Below are 23401 nucleotides of genomic sequence, written 5' to 3'. Positions count from 1 at the left end.
AGAAGAAGAAGAAAATATGAACGGTTAAGTAAAAATCTCAGAAATAATAAGAAAGCAAATGTAATAACAAAAATGAAGACGAAGTGGAAGAAAATAAGAACAAATAATAAGAATAAGGATAAGGAATATGAATATGTGAAGAAGAATGTGAAAAAAATAAAAGAAAGTAATGTAAGAGAAAATGAGAAGAAAGAAGAATGAGAAGAATGTACAAAGAAGAACAAGAACAAGAAGAACAAGAAGAATAAGAAGAAGAAGAAGAAGACGAAGAAGAAGCAGAGAAAAAAAAAAGAAACAGAAGAAGAAATGAGAAGACGATGAGAGGGGAAAGAATACGAGTGTAGAAAGAGATAGAACCCCGCGCACAATTAGAGAGGCGAGGGAAGCATAAAGGGAGGAGAGGAGAATGAAAAAGTGCCGTGAGAAATGCAGGGAGAATGCCAAGAAGAGGGTGAGAGAAGGGGAGAGGAGGATTATGGGGAAGAAGGGACGAAGAGGAATGGAAATGGAGACGAAGAAGAAGAAGAAGAAGAAGAAGGCGAAAAGAAAAGAAAAGAAAAGCAGAAGGATGAGGGAAAAAGGAAAGGAAATAAGGAGGAAGAGAAGTAAAGAAGAGAAATAAAACAAAAAGTAAAGATCTGGTAGCATACGTAGAACCTTCGCCCAGTGTTGTGTAGTTGCCTTAACTCCCACCACACACACACACACACACACACACACACAAACACTCACAGCTATCAACACTGCACGCTCCTTGTTCCTTCCCTCTCCCTTCCCCGTTTTCACTCCAGTGCCGTTTTCATTATTGCCGTTTTCTTTGCTGCCCCAACACCAACACCACCACAAACACTACTTTTAATTTCGTTTTTATTGAGATGTTACTGCTGACCATTACTGTCATTCTCGCTGTTATAAGACCATTTTTTCGTCATAATATACTTGAGGTCTTCGTGTGTGTGTGTGTGTGTGTGTGTGTGTGTGTGTGTGTGTGTGTGTGTGCGTGTGTGTGTGTGTGTGCGTGTGTAATAAATAGATCGATGAATGGAGGATGAAACGCTGCTACTACTATTACTATTTCTACTACTACTACTACTACTACTAGTAAGTTCTACACACTGCTACTTACCAGTATTGCTAGTCCCACAAGGACCATCAGAAGCACGGCTACTACTACTACTACTACTACTACTACTACTACTACTAGTACCACCACCACCACCACCATTACTATTACTAAATCGACCCCAAAAAATTATGACACCACATAAAACAATAGCGATAATGATACTCCACCCAAACACACACACACACACACACACACACACATAATACAAGTGACAAAAAAAAAACAGAAACACGACCAGAAATGCATAAGAAAAAAAAAAACATCACGAATACCTCTCCCTTCTCCCTCGCTGGTCCTGGCAGCAACAATAACAGTAACTTGCCGCGTCAGATTTATTAGTACGGGAAAAATTAAGTTTATCAGCACAGCGGCCTAACACACCTTGATCACGAGACGAACCACCCCCTTGCTGCCACCTGACCTCCCTTACCTGTCCCTTAACCCTTCAAGACACCTCATTACGCCCATTATGACCGTACTATATTCCCTCCTCCTCAAACAAGAGTACCTGTAGATTACATGTTCCTTCTCTTCTTTTATACAGTATTTATGTTTTTATTTATTTATTTCATTTATTTATGTTAGTGTTATGTAGTGTACTGTGATCATCATAATTTATTCTTGTCTGAAACTCCTTGTCGATTCCACACTAAATTATTCTTTCTTTAAAATCCCTTTCTTTAAAATCCTAGCACCCATACCCGGCTGTCATCTCCCATTCAAGGTCACACTCACCTCCAGGATCGTCCTTCCCTCTTTCCTTCTTCAAAATTTCTTTTAAGAACGGAGGTAAATTGGTAGTGATTGCCACCACTTCAGTCTTTCTGCTGTAATGGTGTGAGGGTCGCGACATTACCAAACCGGATAAGCACTTGTAGTAGATTACCTTGTGAATGGAAGTATGCATGTAGTACACGAACTATTGGCTCCGGCAGGTTCAAGCTCTGAGCGAAATTGAAAATGAAGCCGCGCTGAGTTTATAATAGTTCTAAAAAATTTTATAAAATCCTCATGTACGGGCAGGTGACCCCGGCTCCCGCAGTGACCGTCTTTCACTGTCCACGCAGGAAGCTACAGATAAGTCGAGGTTCCTTACTTTTCACTGATTGCCATTATTTTTACAGCCTTATCCCACGAACGCACGTGTGTGTGTGTGTGTGTGTGTGTGTGTGTGTGTGTGTGTGTGTGTGTGTGTGTGTGTGTGTGTGTACGTTTTTATACTATATACGCAAAACTTCAATTTACGAAGAAAATAAAATCAGCAAGTAGCTCAGGGCCACGCGGGATCAGGGGCTAATAAGGGTTAGATTGTCACGTCTGCACGAAAAAAAATAATAATCACCATTCCTTTCCTTCTTTTAGTTTCGCTTTAGATTACCAGGCATGCAATCTGAGCGCCACTGGAGAGGGTTCGTAGCAAACCTTTTAAGTCACGCGTCTGTTAAGCCCTTGAGAGGAGACTGGTGGCTATATATTCGATGTCACGGACCCTGGCGCAGTAATTTTGCCACCTGAGGACACGCAAACACACACTGCCACGGGCGATGCTGTCACTCGATGATTGACTTCAGTATCTAGTGTCTTGTTTTAACACATTTAGTACGACAGACAAATTATAAAGTTCATGGAATCACTTTTCTTTAGCTATAACAGAGTAAATGCTGTAAAATCGTGATGGATGAATAAATAGATAATCTTTAAGTCTTTTTTTATGAAAAACGTGTAATCTCTAAATTTAATGATATTTATGATAATAATAATGATATCTAGAATACAATAAAGATTATACCGTAGTATTAAGCGGTTTAAAATGTACTCTAGATTAATTCTGTATTCTTACTGAAATATATTCGTAAGATACAAAATTATTTTTACGTTGTTAATCTTTTATCTTACACATTGATACAGTCTTCGAACGGAATACAGAATCCATTTGCCCCACGATACAAAGCGGGAATACTTAAGAAAAGGCAGCCGTAGAGAACACCGCCCAGTGACACTGTTATCAGATTCGCGTGTCCTCGGATGGCAAAATTACTCCGGCAAAGTCCGTGACACTGAGTACAGGGGCCGTCAACCGTGGAGAGAAAAGACAGCCCACAAGTCAACTGAAATAAAGAATTATAATGAAACGTACGAATGATAAAACAAATAAATATTGAGAAAATCCCCATAACAGACGGGAAGGCGGAGAAAAGATAAGAGCGGAGAAGTAAGTGTTGTATGAAAAAGCAATACGAAAGACAGAACATTATAAACAGAGTCGGGAAGGGAATGATACAAAAATGCTTTAAAATTGATGTGTTAAAAGTGTTATATAAAACTCAGAGGAATATCATGTGAATATTGGGGGCATTTTGTGATATGGCCAATAAACAGGAAGCGTATTTCATTCGATGAATAATGAAAGAATATTCAAGAAGTACTAAATTGAAAACGAAGACAAAAGAATAATGAACTAAATTAACTACAGAAATGAAAATGAAAAAGTGTAAAGATGTAAGTAATGCTAAATAACAAAGAAAAAGAGAAATAAGTCCTACTAATCAAGAAAAGGTAAAGAACAAAGATATACAATAATGAAGTAAATCGACAGAAAAAAATATGAAAAGTGTAAGGAAGGTAACATTGCACAGGAGAATTATGAAAGAATAACTCGCAAGAATGAAGTGTAAAAGATAAAGAAAAAAAATATTATCTGACTGAAATAATGGACGTAATAATAATCAGAGAGAGAGAGAGAGAGAGAGAGAGAGAGAGAGAGAGAGAGAGAGAGAGAGAGAGAGAGAGAGAGAGAGAGAGAGAGAGAAAACCTGATTAAAAAAAAAAATGAAAATAAACAAGTCATCATACGTTACATAAGGTCAGGTACTCTTCCTTCCCCATCCCCTCCTGCATTTAATGACCTTAGTGGCCTCGGCGGCAAGGTCATGGGGGCGGTGTGTCACTCGGTCGCCTCGTCCAGTAGCGGGGAGCCTTTGAAGAATCACCCCCTCACGTCACGCACCCCACCGTCACTGTCACTGTCATCACTGGTACTGCTACTGCTCCTCCTCCTCCTCCTCCTCCTCTTCCTCCTATTTCTACTGCTACTTTTACTATCTACTACAATAAATATCATCAACAGTGCTAAAAAAGCCATAACTACTACATATTTTTACTACTACTACTACTACTATTACTACTACTGTTACTAATACTAATACTACCATTACTCAAATGTCACCCGCACTCACAATCACTATCATCACCAACAGTCCATCATTGATCAGTCGCCTGCTCTACACCAAACCACAATGATTACCTCACTCACCCCCACCATAAACACGCCATCATAATCCGCACTACTGCTGTATCGTCTTCAGCCTCCCCTGCCACCACCACCACCACCACCACCACCGCCTCAAGGATATACATACAAAAAATAATTATAGGGCTTGACACAGTACATACAAGACACCTCGTAAAGCGTAATTAATGGCACAGAAATATAACACCTTATATATAACAGCTCAAGAGAAACTAATGATGAAATGATTACATAATAAAGGTACTTAATTCGAAGAACGCAAACCACATTCTTATGCTTAACTGATGACAGGTAAGTACAGTAAGTTACGTAACTCTGCCTGTGATGGTTCCTGCTCAAGATTCAACGGCTGGTCTGGTGCGAGTTCAGAGCCTAATTACCAAACACACCACTGCCAGTGAAATGAGTGGCCGAGTAGTTCAAAGCTCTTAATTGGCTGCAGTTTTATATTTATTCAGTAAAATCATCTATAGTTAGTACCCAAAGTAAGTAATGAGCATCATACTGTTATTAGTGGATGATGACAACAACTTAACAAAAGGTTGCGTTCCATAAGACTTACAATTCAACAAAAGACAGTCTTACATAAGAACTATAACTTAACAGCACATATAATAAGCACAGGATGAAGGAAAGAAAGAGAAAACAAGACCAGAAAATATTACGAAAACAATTATCACAGCATTACCTCCAGAACGACTAAGTGTTACAAAGGACCAGCTGAACGTTACTTAACTATTGAGGTGCCCGACACTGACTTAACGCTCACGCTATTACCATACTGGGCATTCTCGGGGCGAGGGTTGAGAGCGGTGACCTAACACACCCAGGAACACGCACCAGGATGCTCGTCGCTGCCGCATCAGGACCACCAGCAGGGGGGGCTTCTCGCTACAGTAATTTGGGAGCGGTCATGTTTCCCAGGCACGACATACGACCCTGTGTTGTTGTCGTGTTTCATGGGGTCCGTCATGCCGAGTTGTCCTTCACTGTTTACTGCCACGCCTCGGTGATTTGCCGTGTTTGGTGCTCGCAATTGGTGCACGAATTCTACTCTGACAATCTGGTTGCATGTAGTTTTATTTTTCACTGAGTTTTAGCATTTTTTTTTTTCAAATACGTAAATGAAGTCATGGTTTCAGAGTAAACATGGATAATGTTGGGATTTTCTACACTAGTACTTGTACGTCGTTTCCATCTTTCAAATTTTAGTTCATCTTATACTTAAACAGTCGTAGTTTCAGAGGTACATTTGTTCATGTTTCTGTTGACCGTGAAAATAAAAGCTGAAACATCCTATACCTTGCGTTTCCCCACCATAAATATGTAATAGTTTCAAAAGTAAATTGGGTGATGTCTTCCACTGGTTCTCGACAATATCATCCCATTAACATGTTCACTGAATCTTGTTAATTTTTCGCCTAAATACAATCATATGTAGTTTTCTGAGCAGTTAGTAACGTTTATTAGTGAGCATATCAATAACTTTTAACATCCTGCTTTTGTACGTAATTTGTTTTATATCTTCTCGAAGTCAAATGCAGGCAAACGATATCTTAGTTTAAATATGTATATACTATCTTAATTTCCTAGATTAATAATGAAATTGCCACCGCCACCGCCTTCACCGCAATTCAGGGAAAGGATCGTTGAAATATGAGACAGAAGACACTCATTTAGCGCTGGCAGTGGAGGTCTGTTCATCTGCCACAGTCGTTGTCGCATAAAGTAAGCATGAAAAGACTCACAATTCAGGAAAGGAAATCGTTGAAAAATGTATCGACTCTCTCTCTCTCTCTCTCTCTCTCTCTCTCTCTCTCTCTCTCTCTCTCTCTCTCTCACACACATACATACACACACATACACACGGTTTACATGGATAATTCCTGTCCTAGATTTGAATACACAATCACACCCACACGAATAATCACACACACACACACACACACACACACACACACACACACACACACACACACACACCACCTTGTCCTAGATCTCGTTATTTCCGGGTTAACTCAGGCATCACCTCGCCCCGGGGGACATGAAGCATTACATAATTATCCCTTTCTCCCTCCTTATTACCCCTCCTGCTCCTATCTTTCTTTCACTTTTCCTTGTTACGTCTTGCTTCATCGATTCTCGTTTTCCTTCGTCCTTTTCTTAGTGCCACCTCAACGTTTTGTTATTTTCCTGGAACTTGAAACTACTCTGTTCTTTTTTTTTTATGTTTTCTTTAATTTCTTGCGTTGCTGTTTTTCCTATTTCATGTTTCTCTTTATTTATTTATTTATTTATTTTTTTTTTCATTTTCCCGTTACTTAGCATTTCCCTGTTTCGTCTTCGTCTTGTTTCAGTTTGTCAATTCTTCTTCCCTTCATGTTTTTGTTCACTTTCTCTTTCTCTTTTTTTTTTTTTTCATGTAACCTCACCTCTTTTTTTGTTATCTCATTTATTTATTTATTTTTACTTCATTACCATTCATCATTGCTAGCCTTCCACACTTTTTTTCCTATTTGTTCTTTATCACCATTTCATTTTACTATACTTTTTTTCAATCTTTATGTTGCGCTATTCGTCACTTCGTTTTTCCCCCACTGCTTTCCTTCTATTTTTCATCTCTCTCTTTTCTGCATTTCCTACAGCTCATAAATCTCCCACCTTACCTATCTTTAGTCTGTCAGTCTTTTTATTCACTCCGTCAATAGCGGCGCTCTTTTGTCTGCCCGCTTTGTGACCTGAGATAACTGACAATGAAACACCTTTATCATGTTCGTGTGAGCGAGAGAACGCCCCCAACCCACGCGAAGGCACCAAGAAGAGGTAACCGTGCTAACAGTAATCTCCTCTCCGCGCTTTTTTTACGCAGTTCCTTGCCAAAAATACATCCCCTGGTCATTCACCTCGTAATAGTCTTATTTTAATGCAATTTCATGGCTTTTCCTTTGATGGCGATAAATTACGTTCGGATTAAGCTGTACAGTTCGGGTCATATATTTCACTCTTGGGTTCAAAAGATTTCCCGACACATTAATCGTCTAAGAGAGAGAGACTTAGGGCACTTTATTAACAAGGTTACGAATAAACTTTGGTATCAGACGCTTCTTTGCGAGCTAAGCGTAATAAGCAAAGATATTGAAGTAGGACAGGTGAGGACTTACCTTGGCTGTGAATGACATCGACAGGTGGCCCCTCTCGACCCACTACGCCAAGTAAACCCTCGCTACTCAATACTCGTACCCCGCGTTAGAGAATGACTGCAGGCACGACAACCCGATGGCGCCACACTAGTACTTAAGAGCCCCAGATTCCCTGTTTGTAGTTTTAATCTTGCATTGATTTACCTGGACTGACCAAAGACTTTCTGTACCGCGAATCATGTCCCTGGTTTTGTGAAGTGTTGTTGTAAAGGAGCGAGTGGATGAGTTTAGAGTGTAAGACGAGCCATTCAGCCGACCCATTCCTCTTGTAGCACCCAATCCCTCTGCCATTCCCACATTGATTTATTCATCGCTCAAGGCATAAAAATGTAATCCGCGGAATACGGAACTTTGTTTTACTGTTTTTCTACGATCCTGAAAAGTTGGTTGAAGTAAAATATAAAAAAGAGCCGTTAAGTGATATATAAAAAAGTTATTATATTTTACATTTGCTATATCTATCTACCAATTTAGCCACCTATCTTACTTTGTCTATATATATCTATTTTCTTTGTGTTTTTATTTTGTTTGATACTTCGTTCTTTATTTCTTTCTTCCTTTGATTCTTCTGAAGGACGCACACACAAACTATAATAAGCAGAGCAAAATATCGGTTTTGCTTCATAAACGACGAGTAAAATCACACGCTCACTACAAACAAACAGCGATCATGTACTGACGCCTTCCTCAAGTCAGGCAGCGGGGCGAAAACACAACGTGACAGGGACAAGTGTCTGAGTTTCCTGAGGAGAGCCAGTTACTGAGGCACGATAAAGCGACGAGGTTCCGGGAAAGCTCGTGAATCCTTAAGGCGTGAGTGCTGTGTAGGCGGCGAGAGAGAAAGAGAAAGAGGGGAGCCGGGAAAGGAGGGAGGCGAGAGAGGAGAGCCAGCCCGTGTCCCTCCCATCGACCCCCGTCGCCCGGTGTTAAATGAGCTGCCCTTCCCTCGCCGCCACACCACACACGACACACTCGCTCTCCCTCACCTCCCTGCAAGCCTTCACCGGCGGCACCTCGGCACGTGACCGCCAAAGCATTTCAAAGGAACACAAAGGAAACTAGAGGATAACTAGCAGCGTATCTGTTGTCCCTTACGTGGCTGTTTGTAATGACTATCATGGTGAATTGATGGTGAAGAGAATACAGAAATGTTAGAGTATTTTCTGCATGATAAGATGATGGTAAAAGAAGAAGCCAATATTAAGATGATGATGAAGAGAGAAAAGAAAGGAAATGAACAGGATAACGTACGTGTGTGTGTGTGTGTGTTTGTGTGTGTGTGTGTTTGTGCAGTATTCACGACCATGAAGGTAAAATCAATTAGGAATAGACAACACTTCCCATGTTCGTTATAACCACCACCACCACCACCACCACCACCATCATCATCACCGCCACCACCACCACGAATAAACTAACACCATATCATCCGTTCATTAACTGCAAGGAGCACGGACCTCCAATTATCGGCAAATGAATTACGTTAATTAGACAACACGAAGGGAGAGAGAGAGAGAGAAGAAAAAAAAAAAAACACCTGGCAAGGACAAAAAGGAGCATAAACAACGTGAATAATGAACTAAGGAAACGATCACGTATCAATCCCCTGCTTTAACTTATTACTGAAGGGAGATTATCCACTGGTGTTTCTATTTCCGTTTTCCTAATCAATATTTTTCTTACCTGTATCAATCGGACTACAGTTACTTTATAAGGGTGAAGATAAATGGAGTCAGAGTTTTAGCCAATGACTTCCACACCGTCCCTCAATACCTTAACTCCAGCTGGGGTCACCTATGGAGAAAGATGTTTCTACGTACTGGGAGGGGCTTATGTTGAACTAGAATTGCAGCAGAGTATCCTACCACTACTACTATTACTACTACTACTACTACTACTACTACTACTACTACTACTACTACTATTAAAGAAAACATGAAGTACCTAAGTTACATACAATGTGAATCACTTGAAAATATTGAGAGTTATCTGGAATCTAAAATCAGAAGAAGAGTATGATCGGATTTACCTGAAGAAGGAATGCCGATCCAGTCGATCCAGTGTGGGAAGGAAGGTGTGTGTAGTGGTGGTGGTGGTGGTGGTGGTAGCGGCGGCGATGGTGGTGGTGGTTGTAATGAATTGTAGCGAAGAAACTGTTGTGGTGTGTGTGTATGTATGTGTGTGTGAAGCAGTCATCTACGTACACACTCGCAATATGAAATAAATACACTCTCTGATACACACACACACACACACACACACACACACACACACACACACACACCCCAGGTACATTCACTTCCTGCACACTACACTATCTTCCTTTGTTTCCACCTTCACCTCCCGTTATTAGTATCCAGCACCGCATGACTTGCCTTACTCTCACCAGAACGCCTCTCTATCATTCTTCATCCTCTAACTACCATAACGAACGCGAAGATCATAATTTACACCTCTCACTAATACGAACTTGCGTGTTGAGCAACTAAACTCCCTCCACAGAGACGAAATACCTACCTCTATTTCCTTCTTCCCTCCCTTTTACCTCTCTCCCTTCCACCTTGTTATTTACCTATGTCAGGCAACGAGTGACATAGGGGGAAAGCCCAGGTAAAGGTTGTGTGTGTGTGTGTGTGTGTGTGTGTGTGTGTGTGTGTGTGTGTGTGTGTGTGTGTGTGTGTGTGTCCCTTCATTCATCATTCCGCGCCATTCTTAATAATGATCCACGTTTGTTTATTTCTTCCTCTTCCTCTTTTACATTATTTTGACTTGCATGCCATGTCTTTCCTTCCTTCTTTTCTTTCTATCTCTCTTCATTCTCCCTCCTCGCATTATCTCATCCTTGTCCTCGCCTGTTTATTTATTCTTTTTTGCTGTTATTATTTTCTTTTGCACTTTATCTCTTCCTATATTTGCTTTTTTTTATTTCTTTTCTTTATTCTCCTTCCTCCAGTTTCTTATTCTAAAACTTGAATTATTTAAATGACTTCTCTCTCTCTCTCTCTCTCTCTCTCTCTCTCTCTCTCTCTCTCTCTCTCTCTCTCTCTCTCTCTCTAATGGCCAGAGCGGTATTAGCAATGCATCACTTCCAACGCGTCCATTAGTGACATTAACGGCATGTATAGTGGTGGCTCAGTAACTCCACTATGCATTGTGGTTTTCCTCGGTTTTAAGTCCTCCGATCTCCCGACTGTCTGATTCTACCTAACTTAACCTAATCTTCTACACCCACTTCCATTGTTTTGTGTGGCTTTCCTGTCTTAAGTCCTCATGGCTCCTCATTACAAAACCTAAACTATTCTAACCTAACCAAACTTAACCTAACAAAACCTTTCTTAACCTTAACTTTACCTAAGCTAACTTAACCTTAGCCTAAACAAAATACAGGACTTAATACTGAAGGAAATATCCAAAACACAGTGGAAGTCAGTAGTATGTGACTCGACAAATTACCATGGATAACCTAACCTAACCTAACCTAACTTAACCTAACCTAACCTAACATAACTTAACCTAACCTAACTTAACCTAACCTAACATAACCTAACCTAACCTAACATAACCTAACCTAACCTAACCTAACCTAACGTAACCTAACCTAACTTAACCTAACCTAACCTAACCTAACTTAACCTAACCTAACCTAACCTAACCTAACGTAACCTAACCCAACTTAACCTAACCTAACCTAACCTAACCTAACATAACATAACCTAACCTAACCTAACCTAACCTAACCTAACATAACCTAACCTAACTTAACCTAACCTAACCTAACCTAACCTAACCTAACATAACCTAACCTAACCTAACCTAACGTAACCTAACCTAATCTAACTAACCAAACCATGGATAACCTAACCTAACCTAACATAAGCAAATTACAGGACTTAATACTGAAGGAAAAATCCAAAACACAGCACAAGTGAATGGTAAGTGACTCGACTATTGATCATGACTGTATAAAGAAAGCATATAACAACCGGTGACCAAAGAAGGCAATCACGATCTTCCCTGGCTCGATGGCGACTTTCTTACCTCGTGTTTGTAGCGTTAGGGTTCGATCCAGGTTATTCACTCCTCAGTATATATTTGCCTCTCACGTCTTGGCACAAATCAATGCCTCAGTGCTAACACAAAAGTCGAATCGTCGGTAATGGAGGGCAGAAATGGTGTGATTTGCTCTTTATGTATCAAGTTTCGGATGAAGCAGATACTGAAACGTAATGGATGAATTTGCTATACGAATTTAAGATTTGACATTTTCTAGAACATTTTTCTTTATTCATTTTAGTTTGTCTGTGTGTCTTTTTCTGGATGTCTCAACTAGTGAAACGCAACGAAAGAACTGCTATGCCTACTTACATTTTAATGAAAAAGTTTTAACATACGATCTTCCTGGATTTCGATAAGGGCAAGGAAGAGGAGGAGGAGGAGGAGGAGGAGGAGGAGGAGGAGGCATACAGTCCGTGTGGTGAGACTGATTCTCTCGTGACGTGGTAAGTTTACGGCTTTTCCAGATGTTTTCTCCTTTTTAAGACAGTCGGGCGTGACAGCAAAACCCGCGCCTCGCATGATTCCCAGTAAACCTGTGTGTCTGTGATGTGTGGTAGAGGAGGAGGAGGAGGAGAGGAGGAGGATAATAATAATAATAATAATGATAATAATAATAATAATAATAATAATAATAATAATAGTAATAATAATAATAATAAGAAGAAGAAGAAAAGAAGAAAAGACAACAATTACTACTACTACTACTACTACTACTACTACTTCTACAGCACTACCATAACTACCACCACCCAACCAGCACCATCACCCACAGCCAACCACAAGAAAAAAAATGAAAAAAAAAATAAATACGTATTATTGTTACGTATTAAATACGTAACTATTGGTGGTGGTGGTGGTGGTGGTGACACAGGATAAAACTGGATCATGGTAACCCTAAATAAGAACAACACGGGGAGGAGGCAAGAACCACACCAGGAAGTAATAACAGTTGAATGGGGAGTCAATTGTGGGCGTGAGTGAGGCGTGGCTGTAACATTATTGAGGCGAGTGTGACGAACCGGCGGGAGGAAGGAGGTAAGAGAAGAGGGGAAGAACAAAGGAAAAGAGATGAAAGGAGAGGGAACATTTGAATAAAAAGAAGGAACGAGAGAATAGAAGAGGAGGAAAATGAAGAATTAGAGAGAAGGTAATAGAGAAAAGAGAGAAAGGAAGAATAAAGAAGGATAGGGGAGAGAACATGAGAGAATTAATGAAAGACCTAAGAAGAACGATCAGGAGAATTTGAGGAGAAATGAATTAACGAAAGAGAAGACAAGATAAGTAAAGAAAAGAGAATAAAGGAGGAAACAGAAGCACAGAGGATATATAAAAAAAAAGATCGGATAGAAGAAGAAGAAGAAGAAGAAGGAGAGAACAGAACAGAGGGGAGATGTAAAATAGAGGAGATAATAGAAAACGAAGAAAAAGATAAAATTTTAAGTGACAAGGAGAGAAAAAAATGTGATCAATAAAAAGAGAATAATATTAACAAGAAAGGAAAGAAAACAAAACACAAGACAGGAGGCAAGAAAACACAAGGGAATATATATAACAAAGAAAAAAAAAAAACTGAATTATGCAAGATGTATAAGGAAGAAGACTAGGGTGACCGTGAAGAATGAAGATAAGAACTAGGTAAGGAGGAGGAGGAGGAGGAGGAGGAGGAGGAGGAGGAGGAGGAGGAGGAGGAGGAGGAGGAAGAGGAGGAGGAGGAGGAGGAAAAGGAAAGAGGAGAAAAAAGAAAGAGGAGGAGAAGGTTAAGATGGAAGAGCAGAAGATAAAAAGAGATAAAAAGAAAGAAAAGAAAAAGGAGAAAGAAATTTACCAAGAAGTCTGGAGAAACTAAGGCTGTGGTCAGGGTGTCTGGCTCGGCAGGAACCAACCACACGGGCCATAAACAAACAAACACATGGGGGGTCACGGCGGGGCGAGGCGGTCTGGGGCACGCGACAGGTCAACGTGCTCAGGAGGTCAACGTGCTGAGGTCAGTGTGCCGGGGCGAGGTTAGGTTAGAAGGTTGTGTGGAAAATGACTCTGTGATTTAACTTTTTTCCAGCTTGTCATTCTGTGTGTGTGTGTGTGTGTGTGTGTGTGTGTGTGTGTGTGTGTGTGTGTGTGTGTGTTGTCCAATATCATGTACGCGTCGCTTATTTTGTCCTCGTGCGTCCATCAGTGTTGCAATATTTCAATCAATCTTTTACTCCCAGGGGACGTTCACCTCTTCCGTCGCCCTTTGTCACCGGCCGTACTCGTGTTTGGGTCCTGACCGAAGAGACACGTGATTTGGACCTGAACGATAGATACGTGGGCTTAACTAGCTGAGATATCTTCCGAATCCTGATAAGACGTGAGTTTAAATTAGGAATAAAAAAATAAGCTGTAAGATGTGTGTGTAAGTAAGGAAGATTGGTCTCTAGGGTACTAAAAATAATGAAATAAATAAGTAAATAAATGAAATAAACAAGAAAAATAGAAAATAAATCAATACAAACAAATTAATTAAAAAGGTGCACCAGATAAGTCACAGTAATGGATGCCACTAGACAAAAAAAAAAAAAAAAAAAATGATGAAAGAATATATATACCACTGGAAAATGTATCATGAATTTTACACTGAAAAATAGCACATGAAAAAAAAAAAAATCTATGTTATCGATTACATTGTTAGGTTAGGTATAATTTTTCTGGTGGCATTTTTCCTGTTTTTTTTAAATTTTTTTTTATTCCACCCATCTCTAACTGTACACGCCAATACAATATAAATGTCAGGTGATATTCAAAGCAATTAAACCTGTGCATCAAACACCTAACACATTAGATGATTACAAGAAGAATACACCCTGAAATAAAACATCTCGTGATTATCTTTACATTGTTATTACAGCATTAGTCACGTCGTTAATCTGAGCTTTTTTACAGCAGGAAACTTACGTGACGGTCTCCATGACTTACAACTGTGTGTTCTGGTTCTGTCCCCTCAGTTTTTATTTACATAGCTTCTTGGGAATCTCGGTCTTTGTTACACGAGTCTGGGAACGAAACTTGTCTTCGGATTAATTTTTTCCCCATAATATTTTGTTTTATAATTCTTGGAAGGAATACAGGAACAGACAGGTCCATGTCCGCTGGGTGATATGACACACACACACACACACACACACACACACACACACACACACACACACACACGAGCTTTCCTAATAGGCACCAAATTAGTGAACGGTGATTTATAGGTGTGTGTGTGTGTGTGTGTGTGTGTGCGTGTGTCATACGTGTGTGTGTACACTTATCGAACACCCCATCAATTATTCCACCAGAAACATTCCTGAAAACAAGCGAGTGTACCTGTGCCTGTGCCTACATACCTGTCCACCTCTCTCCTGTGAGTTGGGTGTGCCACTCCAACTAATTTAGAGATTAGGTTGTTAGGTTACCAAATACGACAAGAGCAAACCTAAACAAACCTAACTTAACCTAACCAAACATAATCAAAGTTAAGCTAAGCTAACCTAACCTAACCATACCTGTCCTAATCTAACCTAGCCAAACCTAACCTAACTTAACCTACCTAACCTAACAATACCATACCTATCCTAACCTAACCTAACGTAAACTAACCTAATTTGGTAGGAACAGGCATGAATGTCACTTTGTGTTTGTCCAGACGTTTCAACAGAGAAGATGTCGATCATTACTGCTCTTAAAATTTTGTTCCCATAAGAAATACGACGCTCCAAGAACCTTCTTGTATTCGTAAATCTAACCTAATCTAATCTAACATAACTTTTCCAGTCTTAAACATCGCTGGATTAGATAATTTTTCATATGATGTGGTAACGCTATGCCCCGCCTTCCTAAACCCACCTTTATTCACCCCCTACTTACATTTCTTAACTCTACAATTCACTATCTCTCTTACGTAAGCTTGGTGACCTACTACAGCGGCCTCCCCATGGCCCGTACCCACGCCTCGAACGACTCACGTGGCTCTCTGGGTCGGCTCGTTCGTATTGGCTTCACCGGTTCGTTTCAGTTCGGTTCAGTTTACTCCAATTTATTTGCCCACATCGGACATTTCGTGAGGATCCAAATGGTTCGTCACGGTAGCTTGGTTAGAAAAGAAAGGCGTGTGAAGGCTTGCCATGCTTCGTTGTTTTAATTGTTCACATGTCCCCATTATTATGTACTCTTCGCTGTGTGCATGACGAGACACGACTGCTGTGTTTTATAACGAGACGGATCTATTGTGTTTGTATTTAAACAGCCATTTGTTTCACATTCATCGTCTTGCTTCTTTTCGATTCAAAACGAGACTGATTCCTTTTAATTTCGCTATTAAGTAAGTCAAGTTCTATATGAATCACTTAATCTATTTATCTGTAGATGTATAAGTAACGGTAACCATCAAACTACCTATCTATCTATTTTCATGATACTAGTGTTTATCTGTCCATAATTTATTCGTCGATTGACTTGGCACAATATATAGCTATTCACCATTAGTAATACAATTAACTGACTGAATGACTGAGCTAATGCGCCACAACAACGGGTCATATGGCGCCATGTAATAGTAACACAACATTCCCTCAACAAAATACGAGGACTACAATACGATCTCCTGTAGAATGAAAAAAAAAAAGAAGAAAAAAAAAAGGCTACAATAACATCAGACTTTCCAAGGTAATCTATCATGGTTATCCAGGCAGTCATCAGCTGGAACATAACATTCCCTCAGCAATACAAAGGGAATAAATAAGGGTTCTTGTAAGGGAAATTGGATATAACGGTGGAGTAGCGAGGTTAATGACAGAGTGCCAGTGCCAAGGTCTATTTAGCGGGTTGTCCCGGGTGACGCTCGCTGGGCAGATACGTGGTCGACTCAAGCCTCCACCCGCCAACTTTCACGCTTGCCTTCCCCTTGCTGCGTATTGGTGTCCCACGGCAACCAATCACCACGGAGTATTTGACGTCATCGATCATGTGATTCACTACTACCGGTGACGTCATCATTCCCGCTTACCAATGCTGTACTCTCCGTGACGGTGCTCCGATACTCTGACCTTCTCCATAGACCAAATTCTCCGAAAGAACTGAAAACGTGATGAATAAGTGACAAGTAAGCGAGTCACTCTTTGTTCCCTCTTAATTTTCTCTTTCGATTCGTGAAATGTCCATGGCAGAATTACCCGGATCAGGATCAGCCACCCACGCTGCTTCAAGGGTGTGGTTACGTTACATTAGTTCCTGCTGTGCTATTATGACGGGTTAGTTAAGTCACACTGGATTATCTAACCTAACACCCTAAAATTACCTGAGGTGGCTAATTTTGGATCATATGAAGATCAGCCACCCCAGCTTATTTCACCTGAAGAAAAACCTTATTAAACCTAACCTAACCTAACCTAACTTAACTTAACCTAACTTAACCTAACCTAACCTAGCCTAACCTAATCTATATAGTTAGGTTAGGTTAGGTTTAATAAGGTTTTTCTTCAAGTGAAATAAGCTGGGGTGGCTGATCTTCATATGATCCCTAATTTTCACCTGAACGAACAATGCTGGATCCTGTTGCGATGGACAAGGTTAATAAGACACTGGGTAACTTAACCTAACCTAACAATCTAAAGGTAGCTACTGTGGTTGTTTTTCACTTCTTGAACGAACAATAGATCTTATTATACTGTGTTTTGAGTTGGTCAGGTCAAGCCACAGTGGGTGTTTTAATCTAACCTAACTTTATCTGATTCAACTTGTCCCAAAAACAGCTACGGTGGTTGATTTTCACTTAAATGAACAATAGATCCTGTTATACTGTTAGGGTTGGTTAGATGAAGGTACACTGGATGATCTAACCTAACATAGCCTAACCTAACTCGCCCAAAAGTAACTGGTTGCTAATTTTCACCTGAACGAGCAATTATCTATGGCAATAACTTCATCCCCGTCACTTCGGATCCTTCACCGCCCTCGGAAGTGGAATGGCAGGTAACGTGACGCATCGCACTCAGGTATGCCCCGCCCCCCTTCACTCCCATCACACCTTCCCGGAACTGCCCACGCGCTGGCCCCCACACCTCCTCACTCCTTCCCTCCTGCTCTCATTCTCTCTTTCGGAAGCAATTCTCCTCAACCGCACCGCACTTGTCCCCTTCGTGTATACGTTCGACAAAATGAAGATTCGCTACTTGTTTGTAAAAAGAAAGAAATGAAGTTCTCGTTGCGTTGACATTCCTCGAACTTGAACACTATAATTTGAAGTTTGATGTGAAGTTTTTCCTTATACTTTTCCTTACTCATTCATTTATCATCTTTTTTGTTCAGTCCCTCTCAAACTGCCCTTAATATCCTTACCCTTTACTTTTTGCCGTGTATCCATTCATACAGCCGATTCGTTCTTAGCAACCACTGTAAGGAGTCCATTATTATCATCTATACATAGCCGATAATATCCCTAAAACATTCCCTCCGCCTCTCAAACCATGTCAAAATATCGTGTCTACTCACCCCTAAGTCGTTGGTTGGAATATTTTCGAGAGAGGTTGGAATTCCGGAGGGACTCTCTCTGGCCCTTTGCTGATCCTTTTCCTCCGGCGTGTGGGGCACTGAAGACCCCTGGCCGGAGGAGGTCGCCGAGGAGGTCATCCTAACAACCTCCAAACCCTCCAGGGACGACTCGAGTTTCTTCTGTGCATCTGATACGCTGATCTGTTGTAAGTCTTTGCTCTCGCTGCACCCCATGATGGCGGTGACGGGAGGGTAAAGAGAGATGAGAGGGAAGCAGGAACTATTTTGGGGCAGGTGAAACTTATGAGTGTGGGATGAGGGAGAGAGGGGGGTGAAAATGACAGCAGAGGGAGAAGGGGAGGGATGGAAGGATAACAGGGGAGAAGATCGACACCAGGAAGGAAAAGAAAGGTGACGAAGAATGGTGAATGAAAGGATTTTTTTTTCTTTTTCCTTTCAAATTCCTGAGTTCCTTGTTAAAAGTTTTTGGATGACGGAAGTAGAAGACTGATAGTTAATTTGCACACCGAGACGGGCGTGACAAATGCAGGTATAGTTCTTGCGTGGGTTATGACTCAAGGCGTAGGAGAAATGTTCAGAAACTTGCTACAGACGATACGTGACTAAGAATTAACTAAAAGTCTCGCTGTATATTCAGTCCTTCATTCTTAGCACACAGATCCACTTCTATGGTACACTGTCACTAATGTTTTCTTGGCAAAGTACTTGAGGTGAGTAAAAACGGGAAGTCCAGTCAGGTCTTTAGAGTAACTAAGAAAGGCGACGTGGCACACAAGAGCCTCCTCCGTCGGTAACAAAAGGCTCGTTGTACAGTTCACGGTTTCTTTTCCTTGAGGTGAACGTCATGTTTCCTAGCAGACTCTCCAGCTCATCACTTCACGTTGAGGAGATGTAAGCACCACAATATCAACAAAGCCGTTGAAAGCACTCTGAATGCAGTTGAGGGTGAGATTACGTCGAAGTACAGACGCTCTCCTCACTTGCTCCTCGTGGGCTGGCGGCAGGGTGCGGCGCGGCGTTGGAGTCTGCGGCCACCAGTTTCACACCTCAAGACGCGACTGAGACTGACCGACACTTGAAGCAACGCGCGGTGTCCATGCCTCTGCCGGTCCCGTTCTCTTTTTCTTACTCCCGCACATTCATAGAAAACTAGACTTTTACCCCTGACTTCCTCAATCCTTCTTATACAATATCTACATCTTTTTCTTTTTTCTAAACCAAACAATGAATAGAAAACCATATACACGTCGATACCAATAAGGACGATTATTACATTAACACGCATTGGCGGACTTATAAACACACTAATAGAAAAATAAAATAGTAAATGCAGTGAAGTCGACGGGATCGCTGTACACAAAGAAAACGGAAGCTTGTGTGCGGCTCTCCATAGCAACGGGGTAAACAACATGCCGGAGTGTGATGGCGGGGAGGCCCCGTCAATACAGTGTCATGTGTGTTTGCGGACGCCTCCTCATGACACACTCCACACCGCCTCACGACACTCTTACGCCACGCTCCAGTCCAGCACCACCATGCTCCCCGTCGCTCCCCGCAAGGATTAGTGAAATACGAAATGTGCAAGAGTTGTACTACATTGCCCTAACATTAAATTTAATCTAAAAATGCAAAAAAAAAAAAAAAAAAATAAGAAGAGAGAGAGAGAGAGAGAGAGAGAGAGAGAGAGAGAGAGAGAGAGAGAGAGAGAGAGAGAGAGAGAGAGAGAGAGAGAGAGAGAGAGGAAAGGAAATCGACAGACAGATAGACAGTGTTGCATTGGATGGAAATAATACATAACAGCTACTTGCAACACATTCTTAGACATCACTGCATATCATAAACAGCATTTAGACGAGAATAGACTTGATGTGGGCGATGAGCAGCCGTCCACAGCAAAGTGTGACGAGGGAGGGCTTAAGGCCAAGTTAGTGAGGGGATCAGTAGAGACTTGCGACACTCAAATTATCTGAGGTGCTGTGTGGGCCTTGGTCATCACTCCAGGGTCTGAGTGAGAGGGGAGTGAAACATCCCCCTCCCCCAAAAAAATCCCCCTAATTTAACCTTAAATACATTTCTCGGACTCGTGGTAATTGAGACAAAGTTTGCAGCTGTTAATTTTTCACCGTCTAGGGAACCATGAAGGAGTCACAGTGAATGTTTGCATGGCGAGACGCGGCAACCGGCGGTGGAGGAGTTGAGGGGGCGCCGCACCGTCAGTCAGCTGCACGCGTCGCTCGGCACAGGTGGTTTCCCCCCGGCGTGCACAGGTGAGTGAAGGACGAATGAGTGAGATGGAAGGAGGGATAGATACGCTTCAGGAGCTTAGTGTTAGCCATTGAAGCTTAACGATGGAGGCAGGAGGGCAGTCAGGAGATAGAAGGTGCAGACAAAGCAAAAGACTAAAGCTGACGGGAGATTTGGCTGTGCTCGGCCCCTTCCAAACCGAGCGTCCTTGTGCGGATTCGGCTCCGGACAGCTGGCTAACTTGCTCCCCAGGCTGCCGGAGCTGACCTGCACTGCCTCGATGACTCGTGACCTGGTTGCTACGGACGCTGTAATTTGAAGAACAAACACACACGCTACCGGTTCGAACGTTCCAGTTTCTCTCTCCCAACTTCCCGAATCCTTTCCGTGCGGTCCCTGTGATAAGGTCAAAGTGCGGCGGAGGACAAAGGCACACAACTTTAGGGTAATATTGAAGTGACAGCAGATGTTAATGCATTTGTGAGGGAGGCAGGCAGGAACAGTAAGATGACGGTAGGTAGGACAGAGTAAAAGAGGATGGTGTCAGGATAGAGAGTTATGATGATAGAAGGACCTTGGAAGGGGAGGATGATACACGGTCATTACGGTGCTCAAGGCGAGGAACGGAGATAGAAAAATGAACGATAGCAATTCAAGAGTGCAGTGTTAGAGGAGAGAGGAAAGAAGAGATTACGTGAAGGGATGGAGCCGGAGAGGAAGCGATGGGGGGGAAGGGAGGGGGAAGAGCGAGGGAGGAGAGGAACAGAGGAAGGGAGGGGAGACGCTTCAGTGATTAGTTCCTTAATTTTCACGTGTCACCTGGAACGGGGAGAGGGAGAGGAAGAAGAAGGAGGAAGCGAGAAAGCAAAGAATGATGTAAAAGTGCAAAAGAGGGAATAACTGAAAGTACTGGAAAATAAAATGCACGATGACAAGAAGTAAATAACAATGAAAAACACAACATACCGACCAATAAAGAAAGGGGCTGAAAAAAAGTAAAGCAATAAAATAACAGACGGATGAATGGAGACAAATGAAGACAGGAAGAGGAGAGACAAAAGAGGAAGGAGACGAACCGTAGCAAGAATAATCGAGGACATGAGAACAAGAACAGGAACACGAGGAGGGGACCTAAACTGGAAACAAACCTTCTATTCTGAGCCTTACGAGCAGATCAAAGTGAGGACAAGGGTGGCATTCCGGGAAGAGAGGCACCCTGACTCACCCTTACGTCTCCCACCACCGCGAACGAGAGAAGACAACCAGACAGACGCACAAACGGACTAAACTCGCATCCTGCTTTCATTATTATTCATATTCATTGCTTATCTTACACGAGGAAAACTGTGCAGCGGAAGGTGACTCATGCTCGTGTAGGGGGAGTGTGTGTGTGCGTGTGTGTGTCACGTGCGTGTGCGGGAGGCGTGTGCGTGAGGCGTGAGCGTGGGACGTGTACACGTAAAGTCACCACCAGCTCGTCAGTGTGTGGTGGTCGATTACCGAGTGGCTTGGGACGCTGCTCAACCCCCATAGGTAACGCAGGTGGCGCAGGTAACATAACACAGGTAACACAGGTGACTGATACGCAACTTCTATCTGTTAGTTACCTGCCCACGAGGGGACACCGTACATTAAATATTCATTATCGATACTTGTCTCTGTTAGGCTGACGGTAATGGTGCCTATGGTGGTGTTTATGTATGTATGTGTGTGTGTGTGTGTGTGTGTGTGTGTGTGTGTGTGTGTGTGTGTGTGTGTGTGTGTGTGTGTGTGTGTGTGTGTGTGTGTGTGTGTGTGTGTGTGTGTGTGTGTGTGTGTGTGTGTGTGTGTACGTATGTATGCATGTATGCTTTATGTGTACTTTCTTTCTGTCTATCTATTTATCTACTTCCCTATATATTTATTTACTAATTGACTTATGTTTATCAGTTTATCTATCTATCTACCTATCTGTCTATCTATCTACCTATCTACCTATCTGTCTATCTATCTATCTATCTATCTATCTATCAACCTATCTATACATTTGTCAACTCACCTATCTACCGTATACTTTGATATCTAATACATATTATCTAGTTAGCTTCAGTAACTTAAGATTCATTTACGATAAAAAGACACATTCATTAAAAAAAAAAAAAAAACCGGTAATGATAAAAAAAAAATAACCTGGAGCAACACTGACGTTCAAAGTAAAGCAATCAATTTTCGTCACTCACTTAACAAACAAGATATTCAAAACAAGTTCAACAGATACGATAAGATCACACACACACACACACACACACACACACACACACGCACACACAGGCAACACTATCGCTTCTAATCCTCCCCTTTTCCTAGTAACAGCAAAAATAAACACAAACAGGGAACCGGAAACAGAAACAGAACACAACATACCACTACGTCTAATCAACATCTTTTCCCTGACAACAGTAACAACACAAGCAACAGCAGCAACAAACAGGACATCACTGCCCATAACCTTCCTTTCTCCCGGCAACAGCAACAACGGTAACAGCGGCAACACACGCCAGGGCACACCTCACTGTTACATCCTTGCTCTCCCTCTCCCTCCCTCGCTCCTTAACCTCCCAGTCACCATCGCAAAACTCTCACGCAAGGCAACGCAACACAATACGTCCTCTGATGAAACACAACCCAACTCTTTCCTCTTTGGGATTGTAAAAGGCTGGTGCAGACACACTCACGCACACACACGCACCCATAACCACCTAGCTACTCACTCATCCACTTACACACACACACACACACACACACACACACACACACGCACACTTTATCATCATCATCACAGTCGTCGTATTCGTGAGGACAAAGGCAGATTTAAAAAAAAAACTAATATTTCCTCCTCCATCATCGTCTGCCATCCCGCCGCGGCAAAATTAAGGGCCTCGTTTCTAAACTGCTTCC

The 23401-nt window shown here is 41.8% G+C and overlaps 2 protein-coding genes across 2 annotated transcripts in view; one reads left to right on the top strand and one right to left on the bottom strand.

Moving 5' to 3' along the window:
- LOC135107927 (uncharacterized) overlaps positions 1-23401 on the bottom strand; it is a 172229-nt gene that overhangs the window by 20248 nt on the left and 128580 nt on the right. The window contains exon 4 of the mRNA XM_064018376.1: positions 18200-18422. Within this exon, the coding sequence (XP_063874446.1) occupies positions 18200-18337 (138 nt within the window). The 5' untranslated portion in view covers positions 18338-18422. The remainder of the gene's footprint in view (positions 1-18199; positions 18423-23401) is intronic.
- The window catches only part of LOC135107923 (katanin p60 ATPase-containing subunit A-like 2), a 25067-nt gene continuing 22015 nt past the window's right edge, over positions 20350-23401 (top strand). Inside the window, exon 1 of the mRNA XM_064018358.1 lies at positions 20350-20487. Coding sequence (XP_063874428.1) covers positions 20375-20487 — 113 coding nt within the window. The 5' untranslated portion in view covers positions 20350-20374. The remainder of the gene's footprint in view (positions 20488-23401) is intronic.

Source organism: Scylla paramamosain, chromosome 16 (genome assembly GCF_035594125.1).
Source record: "Scylla paramamosain isolate STU-SP2022 chromosome 16, ASM3559412v1, whole genome shotgun sequence".
Taxonomy (NCBI): Eukaryota; Metazoa; Arthropoda; class Malacostraca; order Decapoda; family Portunidae; genus Scylla; species Scylla paramamosain.
This window is presented reverse-complemented; position numbering and strand designations above follow the sequence as displayed.